At 46.6% G+C, this 10,302-nt stretch overlaps 1 protein-coding gene across 1 annotated transcript in view; it reads right to left on the bottom strand.

Annotated features, from left to right (window-relative positions):
* Positions 1-4,058: 4,058 nt before the first annotated feature.
* Positions 4,059-10,302, bottom strand: part of ZNF512 (zinc finger protein 512) — a 24,078-nt gene continuing 17,834 nt past the window's right edge. The window contains 5 exon segments of the mRNA XM_009647140.2: positions 4,059-6,846; positions 6,848-7,141; positions 7,619-7,717; positions 8,194-8,256; positions 9,571-9,672. Coding sequence (XP_009645435.2) covers positions 6,817-6,846; positions 6,848-7,141; positions 7,619-7,717; positions 8,194-8,256; positions 9,571-9,672 — 588 coding nt within the window. The 3' untranslated portion in view covers positions 4,059-6,816.

The raw sequence follows: 10,302 nt of genomic DNA, 5'->3' as shown, positions 1-10,302 counted from the left end.
ACCATCTTTGAAGGAGTCTGAGGGCTGCAAGGGCAGTGTTCAGAGGTTACCAGCTGCCTTTCATTTTATAATACTGCATTTCATCTGCCGTTCCATCTCCCAACCACTTAGTATTCTAAGGCACTTCAGCATTTCATTGTGGTTACCTTTCAACGTTTACTGCTCTGTGTAATGTTCAAACCTGGTCTTAACCCCTGCCTACTTCCTAGGTCATTGGGGAAAATTCTGAAGAGCCCAGTGTTAATGTGGATCCCTACGAGATGCCCCCAGTGGCCTCACTCCCCTGAAGATGCCAAATATCTCCTCCAAATGCTTCCTCTCTCCCACAAGATGACAACCATCCTGTTTAATGCTTGGCAGTCTCACTTTTTAAAGAGGTCTGAGTGAGGGACCTTGTCAAAATCTTTTGGAAATTCAAAGAGCAGATGCAGCAAGAAATAGTCAAAGACATGCGGAAAACTCGTCTTTTGAGGGTTACCTGTTTTCAGAGTACTTAGAAGAGATGCATGAAGTCTGTCTCCCTTCCGCAGACATCCCGGTGCCTCCCTCATGCCCCACATGCTTCCTCTGCCTGTTAGTCCTCCTCGTTACTATAACCCTTATTGCTGCACAGACTGGTCTCTGGTTTCCTTGAGGTGAAGCAGCTGCCCACAAAAACGGCACCACATTTACCTCCTGTGCTTGGCTGGGCAGCAGGGAGCACGGGCTGCCCGTGTGCCCCAGGAAGGGCAGCGCCGTCCCAGGGCAGGTTAAGCACAAGCCTTTCCCTCCAGCACAGCACGTACGGGGGCCAGCACACGCTGCAGCGGGGAGAGGGCCCAGGGCCCTCCTGGTCCTGAGGAGCAGGAGCTGGAGGGAAAGCTGACAACACCGGCCGTGAGTTTCCTAACCTTTTGTTTGGTTCTGTCTCACCCAGCCATCACTGGGGTTGTTTCTCCATTTATGGTTAGTCTATTTTTAAATAAAGGCTTTATGTGAAGAACTAACCGGCTTTTGTTGCCTGCTGCTGAAGACAGGCAAAGACGCTTGCTTCTGAGGTGCAATTGCGCTTTTTAAAAACAAATGCCTCTGATTTAGAAGACCTTTGAGCAGAACTGAGATAGATTTTTGGACCTGATACAACACGGATAAAAAGGGACGCTGCACTAATTAACGTCTCAGTGGAGCTGCCCAATGTAACCACCCCCCCTCCCCCAATTTCACTGTTAATCCTGCTGTATTTTAATTATGAAATTGGCCTACTTAATGTTGAAGACAGCTGGCCTTCAGAGTCAAGCAACACTTTGAGAAATTATGTCATGCTTAGTGTTAGTTTCATTCCTAGCACCACAGTCAAGCAGTGCCCCAGGGGGGTGCCCACCCTCCGGCCGTATGCTCGCCATGCAGGTCACTGAGCAAGCACCGAGGACCAAATTGCTCCAAGAGCTGGTCCCAGGCCCTGGCTCTGCTCCCAGGCACACCGCTGGCTCAGTGCAACATCCAAGTTACAGATAATACTACTGCAGTGGAAGAGCTTGCCTGGCAAAGGTGTGGTGTCCTCACCAATGGAGATTTTAAGAACAAGTCGGATGTACTCCATACTGATGCAGCTACATGGCTAAGTGTATGATGCGTGCTGCAATGATTTCACTCCCATGTGCCACACACAGCAGTCGGGCTGTTTCATGCAGGCAGGAATGACAAATTGCTGCTGTTGCCTCTGCGTAGGGTGCATCCCCTGTTTCACAGTTTCTGTAAATGTCAACAGAACAGCTCAATTTTTTCAGACATTCTGGCATCACTAAAACAGCTCAAACATCTCTAAAGCTACAGCACGGGATAACTTGCAGGGAAGGATGGCAAGTAATCTCCTGAAAAATTCTCCGAATTATTATTAATGGCTTTTCACTATTCTTGGAACAACGAGGAAATCCTTGAGAATTAAGAAAAGAGAAAAACCCCACACAACCCCCCCAAACAAGAAGATATTCTCTCTCCTCTCCCAAGAAAAAAAAAAGAAACAAAACTCTAGTGTTGTGCCAGTATTTAAAAAATTACAAGCTCCGTGGTCAGCGTAAACACAGCTTAGCAGTCTGAAACATCCCAGGCAAACCAACAGAACAGCTGACATTAAAGAATATCGTAAGTAAAACCAACCAGCATGGTTTCACAGAGAACAGCTTTCTGCAAACATTATTTTTTTAATTAATTACAAGTTTGGGTTGATAAAAGCAGCTATTTACAGGCATTGTTCTTGGCCCTACGTTACACAAATATTGGTGGAGCACATTAAAAGTTAGTTAGTGAATAACTCTACGTAAGGATTTGTCCTGGAGAACCCCAGAGTCTGCAGCTATTTGGCATCTTTCTCAGGAACGTTAAGGGAATTATAAAACAATTGCAAAGAAAATCTGCAGATTAAAAAAAGTTGACAAGTGAGAGCAATGAAAAGATTGATTAGACAACAGAATTTTCGGGAAGAGTTGCTCAACAAAAACGACAGTTATTGAGGTCTCTGCTAGTGCCATTGTGCGAAATGCAATGTTTTAGAAAGGATGTAAGAGTTCATCAGGTGCTGTCTGGCCTTAAACCCTGTCAACCTGAATTTCTAGAAACAAAGGAAATGGGCCTGAGATGCATTTTCAGAGCAATTGAAAAATGCACTTAAGAGGGTAAATGGCAAACTGAATGTAAACAGTGTAACAAAGCAGTTGATAAGGAAAAAAGAGGGAGCTAAGAGCACAGCAACGTTATCATTGTATTGTACATAAACCAGACTACTACAGAATAACACAGCCAGTTCCCAGTGCATGTCTCGACTTCAAAAGCCAATCAATATATAAAATGTGAACAAAGAACAACAACAACAAAAAAAAAAGAAAAAAAATGTTTTGACTGAGACTATCAAGTCTCTTTAGCTCATTCAGCAAATTATGTACAGAGTTAATTATGACTACGAATATGCAGGAAGCAATTTCTGGTACCATAAAGCCATTTAAGTTAGCAGGACTGAGCAATACAAGATGCAGAGGTTGAAATTAAAAAAAGTTCAAATGAGAAGACACATAATTGTCAGTGTAAATTATCACTGGAACAACTATCAAGTGACTAGTTGGTCTCTTATATCACCTCCCTCACCTCAAAATTGGATCTCTTTCTAAATATTTGCTCAAACAGAATTTATAAGAGCAAGACCAAGTTTGCTGGGGCAATGAGTGATGTCCCTCAGGGATCCGTGCTGGCACCATGCTGTTTAATACCATCATCAGTGGCGTAGACAGGGGGATTGAGTGCAGGTTTGCAGATGACACCAAGCTGTGTGGGAAGGGATGCCACCCAGAGCGACCTTGACAGGCTGGAGGAATGGGTGTATGTGAACCTCATGAAGTTCAACAATGCCAAGTGCAAGGTCCAGCACCTGGGTCAGGGCAAGCCCCAATATCAATAGAGACTGGGGGATGAATAGGTTGAGAGCAGCCCTGCAGAGAAGGACTTGGGGATACTGGTGGTCAAAAAAGTGGATACGAGGCATCAACGTGTGCTGGCAGCCCAGAAAGTCAACCCTATCCTGGGCTGCATCCCCCGCAGCATGGCCAGTGGGGCGAGGGAGGGGATTCTCCCCTTTGACTTCACTCTCGTGAGACCCCGCCTGGAGCCCTGCGTCCAGCTCTGGGGCTCACAGTACAAGATAGACATGGACCTGTTGGAGCGGGTCCAGAGGAGGACACAAAACCAGTCAGAGGACTGGAATGCCTCTCCTATGAAGAAAGGCTGAGAGAGTTGGGGTTGCGCAGCCTGGAGAAGGGAAGGCTCCAGGGAGACCTGACTGGCCTTTCAGTGTATAAAGCAGGCTTACGAGAGAGACAGAGAGACTTCTTGATAGGGCCTGTAGTGACAGGACAAGGAGCAACAGTTTTAAACTGAAAGGGGATAGGTTTAGATTGGATATAAGGAAGAATTTATGATGACGGTGGTGAGACATTGGAGCAGGTTGCTCAGAGAGGTGGTAGATGCCCCACCCCCAAAAACATTCAAGGTCAGATTGGACGGGGCTTTGATCTAGTGAAAGATGTCCCTGCCTCTGGCAAGGGGGGTGGACTAGATGGTCTTTAAAGATCTCTTCCAACCCAAACCATTCTATGATTCTATAGGGTAGAATTTTGACCTGGATTTGCAAAATGTGAAGCTAACTGAACTCTTAACAAAGCATTGAACAGTAGAGACATGGGTGCTTGAACAGTGAATCTTTGCACGGTAGGCTGTAGCACAATTAGCTGGTTTCATATGTTATTTACAGCCCTGGATACACATGAAGTTGTGAATTCCCCCATTAAAATACCTCCCTTGAGGCTGAATTTTTCCTATGCCCTTAGAGCAGTAGAGCATTGCTGCAGTCACACTAGGTAGCCTGCCTCAGTCCATCTACAGAAAGATGCAGGTGCTCTTGAACAGACCACACTCCTCAAAAGCAGTGGCCTGTCCTGGTGCAGCAGTGCCACCGACTCTTACCAGCTTGAGCCAATCGACCTGCTGTAATGCTGATAGAGCATGAATGGCCTCTTGGATAACGATTTTCTTCCACATCCCATGTTATGTGGGGAAATATGTTATTGGTGTAACTCTACAAAATCCAGGTGGTCACGACTTATCCATGTCCAGAAAGCAGGTCTGGTTAGTAACTCAAAAATGACAGCAAATAGGACTCTAGATTGAAATCCACTAAGAAAAACCTTTAATTTATGGGTTTATCATGTTGCCCATCAGGCAACAGGGCAGGAAGGTAGTAAACATGTGTGGTCAAAGTACAGCTGTGTAGAGTGGAGTACGGAGGAGAAATGGTGCAGACAACTGAACAGCACCAGAGCATGCAGGACAACCACGTGGGCAGGCTGGGGTGTGTGGTGCAAATAGGGGTAGTACCAAGAACATTACACACCAGACAAGAAATCACATTCTTGCACTGGTGACATTTTATTTTGTCGTCTTCTGATCTTGCCCCTCTTACTGAAAACCTGATACCCCCTGCACAGAAGTCCACGTGTTTATACTTTCAGCACAGCACTGCACCACAGCAGTGTAACTACTGATGTAAATCACAACAGAGCACTGTGTGCTGCCTCACTACTATACAGGTGTAATCCCCATGAGAGACAGACCAGGCTCAGCTGGGGTTGGCTTTGCTTTGTGGATGGGAGAGGCAGTTCTTGAGAACCCCCCAGCCGTACAGCACTTCCCACTGTCAGGGCCAATGTGGTTATTCGGGTAATAACACATACGTATAAACCCACCTGTTCACCAGGCACGGCAATGGCTTCCCTGTGAATTTCAGCACCAGCAATTTAGTGAAAATTCACAGGGAGGTAACATGGAGCCAGCTGTCTATTTTCTTGCCAGCAAAACTCCAAGGAAAAGGTCAAATTTTGCAAATTCCTGGTACAGTGGGTCTTTGGATAACAGAAATTCTGGAGAACCTGTGCTCAGAAAGACAGAGTAGGATCACCTGTGCTGCTGCTTCTTACTAGCTTCTATGACATCTGCTGCATTTTAGGGACAGGGTTTAGTGGTGGGATGGCAGGGTTAGGTTAAAGGTTGGACTCTATGATCTCAAAGGTCTTTTCCAACCAAAGCGATTCTATGATTCTATGATTTATGGAGCACAGGGAGATATTCCCTATGATCCAGAGTTCATGCTAACACGTGACTTAAAATAATGAACCCTCTTCTTCTAACCTTTTCCACACAGGGAAGTCACTGCTAATACACCTCATTCACGCAGAGGAAGCAGTAATGAAAAGAAACAGGTGATAGAAGACAACGCAGGCAGCATCTACCGTGCAGAAGAAAAGGACACTATGGGAGCGTGGGCAGGACAAAGAGCAACAAACACACTGGCAAGGCAGTTCAGTGGAACATGGGTTCCAGCATTAGCAAGACTGCTACTGTAGGTATATGCGCTGTCTTGCAGTAAGTTTGTTTCCCACATGAGTCTGAAACAAGTGGTCTTCAGAGGTCTCACAAAGGCCATCTTATTACATTGGTTACAGGGGGTCTCTGAAAGGCCAGTGAATCTCCAAAAGGCTGGAGAGTATTTGTTCCTCACTGGACTGGAAGACCCTCTACATACATTCAATGCCCAGTGCTACAGAATACAGATGCTGGGGGAATGGCGGGTTGCTGACAAAGGTAATAATGATGTCCCATCACTTCCACGCAGACCAGAGCTCAGGCACTACTGCTGGTGCTGAGCCTAAACATCAACATATGAAGTAGAGACAGCACCTTGTGCAACAGACTGGAGCACAAGCTAGGAAGGTATTTGCTCTTCCGTGGCAGCCTTGCTGACAACAGGCAGAACCGTTCCAGGGCAGTTACAGCCTTTGTGCTCTGCACAGCACTGCTTAGTTTGTGTGCATACTGTGCAAGAAAGGATTCCCCCCTTAAAGAGACCTAAGCACTGTGCTAGTCAGTCCCTTATAGGGAGAACTACTATAAAAGAACCCTGATCTCACCCATCAGAGGATGACAGAACAGACAGCTGCTGTACTGGAAACCACTAAACAAGCAACTAATGTGACCCAAACTGAGACTGTAATCAGAGCAGGAACTACGCTGGGTACACCGCTAGTGCCACTGTCCAAGGGAACTACACCAGGAGAGGCAGCCTCTGTACCACAGCTTTGGTTTGAAGTCTCTCACAACTGAACAGAGGCAACAGCTTCAAAATCAAGGTCACCAAATAGAATGGAGTCACAGTCCCAAAGACATTCAGTGGCTTATATTAGTGCTGTGGGTTATGAGCCTGACAGAAGTGGGGCTTGTAACTGAAAAGTTTTAGGATTACTCCTTCTCTTCTACTAGGGATTTACTTCCGGCCTCGCTTGCGGCTGGTTTTTGGAAATTCGGTTCTCTGTGCAACCTGGGGCTCCCCCTCCTCACTACTCGCGCTCTCATTGTCCACCCGCTGTGGACGACCTCTTTTACTTCTCCTCATTTTTTCAACTCCAGCAGTGGAGAGCTTCTTGGCAGCCAGGGTCCCAGTTCTCTTCTTTTTGCCCCGTGTCAAAGGACGTTTCTTCTGTTGCTTCCTCTGCTCTTCTCTTTGACGGATTTTCATTAGCTTCTCAAAGCTTTTGGTGGTAGTTGTGTTCACATCAAACCAGTCCTGGAGGGTTTAGAAGGCAAGAGGTTGGTATTCATGGTGGAAATACCATATAAAGCCTATCAGGGCTTATAATAAAGCTGCCTTCCTTGTGGGACAAGGGTTTCCTGAAATGTGAGATCTGGAAAGGCAGCGACCCAACACAGCTCTGACCTTGTGCTATGTTCCTCCTCAGGTGTCACTCTGTCTCAAGAGGATGCAGATTTGATTTGGCCATTGCTGGGCTAAAGGCATGGGAAATGCTGAAGAGCTGAATTGAGCAGTTGCAGCTTGGGACAAGACATGTGACACAACACAACGCTTGCTCCCCTGGCCAACTATGTTTAAGCAAATCAAAGGCCACTTGAGCCTGAGACCCTGTTCCCAGCAGTGAGCAAGGAAAAAAATATAACAGGGTAAGTATCCAGCATTTCCTTCCCAAGACACCCTTCCCACCTCCAACCACCTGGGGTTTGACGACTTCCATTCTGCCTGCCTTACCTCAGCATGCACAGAGTTGATGTGATACTTGACCCCACTCTCTGAAATGAACTCCTTCTCACACAGGAGACACTTGTATTTACCAGCCACAAAGTCTCCCTGGCACCAAAACAAAAAAATCCATCACCAACTGCTGCCTAGAAGGCTGATACACCTATATATTGTATTTGAATCTTGCTCAGATATAACCCAGCAGTAAGAAGTAGAAACTCTTACTCATACCAGACAATGCTTTAGCTACAGGAGCACTGACATTATTGACCAGTTACGCTCACAAAGCATAGCTCTGTGAGATATGACAAGGTCTCCAGCACTGTACGTGGAAAAAATGCTCTTGTAGGCTGTGAATCTGCAGGTAGGACTGCAGTTTCACTACAATGCATGTCATTAAGATGCTTCCTCCTTACCTCAAGCGGTGTTTGAAATGGCAACCCCATTACCACAAAGGGAAGCACTCAAATTGAGAGGAACTCAGATTAACAGATGGCAGGACAGCTTGAATAAGGAGGTATCTGAGGGAAAGGACAGTCAGGCTATTGGTATAAAAGACAGTGGTATAAGAGAAGGGTACCAACCAAGGTACACGTGCCGAGGTGAGATTTGAGTCCTGAGACACTGCCATATACAGATTCACAACCCTGAAACAGTAAAAAAAGTGCGTGTCAGCAAAACTCCAGTAAGAAATCACTTCTTCCTGCACAATAAAGTCCTATTCCAAAAGGGGTAAGAGAGGTAGAGGGAGGAAGATAGAGAGTCTTACAAAGCCAGAAAGCTTCTTGTTAGAAGACCATTAAAAGAGACTTAAGCTTTCAGAAAGTTAAATATTTTGAGTTTCTGAGCACATTGAGACATAATAAAGAGACTCCTGTCACAGTTACGTTCACCCTCTATCAAAAGCCTGAGTAAAATTAGATAAAAGTTTGCATTTTGCCTAAAGTGCAGCACAGATTAATTTCAAACAGAGTACAGGGGCAAGTACAAGACACTTCAATCAATCCTGCCCTGCTTGTACATCTAGTGGCAGAGAGCAGAAGCACGGTCTCAGTTAAAGGGCAGCTTTACAGGCCTGCCCCACATGGAGCTTCAGGCATCAGTCTCGGGATACCAGATCATGCTCAGCTGGCAGCCCAGACCCTGAAACAGGAGGTAGGCACAAGGCATGCTTCTGGGCTACCGGTTGGTGAAATAGGGCAGCTGCTTTCTGGGGACAGCTCGATATACAAGATTATGCTGCAATTCTTACACTTGGATATGATGCACGCCTGAAAATTGGGAAGAGTGCTGGGGGAGGGGTAGGGCAGAAGGAAGGCGTTGTCTCTACACCAAACCCAGATGGAAGCCACCACTGCCCCTTGGCTATCCAGCAGCGTGCATCACGTGTGTCACATCTACCATAGTTCCCACCAATGTGGCCATTTCTTCTCACTGGATCTGACTGGTGACTGCTGCGTGGGATTGTAAGAAACTAAGTGCACGTGCGTAAGCATCCCTAGACCAGGATGACAGTACCATGCATGAGTCTTCTGTAGCCCATTTCCAGCTTTCAGAAGAAAACTTGAGTGCTGTGCCAAAGTCCCTCTGCTCTTACATTTCCATCTCTACTCCTCCCTTCTTCTATAACTAGATTTAGTACAACTGCTAGACAGGCAGGGGCCTGTCCTTTCTCTACTGCTCAAACCGCCAAACGGACCAGCTCCCAGCGGGATGTGAAAGCTGTACCAGCCTGACACCAAGTTACTGGCTCTGAAGTGGACAAACATGCCCCCAGAGGGGTCATCCCTAGGGCAACAGTCCAAACAGGGTCTTGGTTAAACTAACCAACCATACTGAGATGGAGCAGAATTCGTCTACCACAGAGAGACAAACTGCAGTTTCAAGGCTGTGGAAAGCTGTTGGCTCGTGCAGACCCGAAATTTGACCCCTTTCAGGCTTCAGAAACACTTAAGGATTACCTGATTTGGGCAGTGGACTCTTCGGTACATCTTTATCTCCGTTTTCCATTTGCACAGCACATCCTGACTAAATGTGGGCAGTCCAGGACGAGTATATTTCAGCTGAGATAAAGAGATGAAATTGAAAGCAAGGAAGCAATATTGGCTACACATAGTGCCAAGCATGTCCCTTTCTCTCCCAGACTGAGACACAGGTGCTATTTCTTCTCCTACTCTAACAGCCAAACTCTCAATAACCAATGTTTTCCCATCTCACTGACTCTCTACAAACATAACTGAATATGAACACCCCACCCTCCCCAATACCAGAACCCAAAACTTTCCATAATTTGACTACAACAATTCCTCTAAATCTCCTTAGCCCATTAAAATCATAAATCATCCTTTTCCCTTGGGTTTCCCTTACAGCCTACAAGATGCAGATGACACCAAACTGGGTGGTAGTGTTGATCTGCTGGAAGGTAGGTAGGAGGGCTCTGCAGAGGGACCTGACCAGGCTGGATCCATGGGCCCAGGCCAACTGTATGAGGTTCAACAAGGCCAAGGGCCGGGTCCTGCCCTGGGGTCACAACAACCCCATGCAACGCTACAGGCGTGGGGAAGAGGGGCTGGAAAGCTGCCTGGCAGAAAAAGACCTTGGGGTACTGGTTGACAGCCGGCTGAATATGAGCCAGCAGTGTGCCCAGGTGGCCAAGGCTAATGGCATCCTGGCTCGTATCAGGAATAGGGTGG

The sequence above is a fragment of the Egretta garzetta genome, unplaced genomic scaffold, assembly GCF_000687185.1.
Source record: "Egretta garzetta isolate BGI_Z169 unplaced genomic scaffold, ASM68718v1 scaffold1219, whole genome shotgun sequence".
In the NCBI taxonomy this organism is placed as follows: domain Eukaryota; kingdom Metazoa; phylum Chordata; class Aves; order Pelecaniformes; family Ardeidae; genus Egretta; species Egretta garzetta.
Note: the sequence above shows the minus strand (reverse complement) of the source record. Positions and strands in the feature narration are given on the sequence as shown.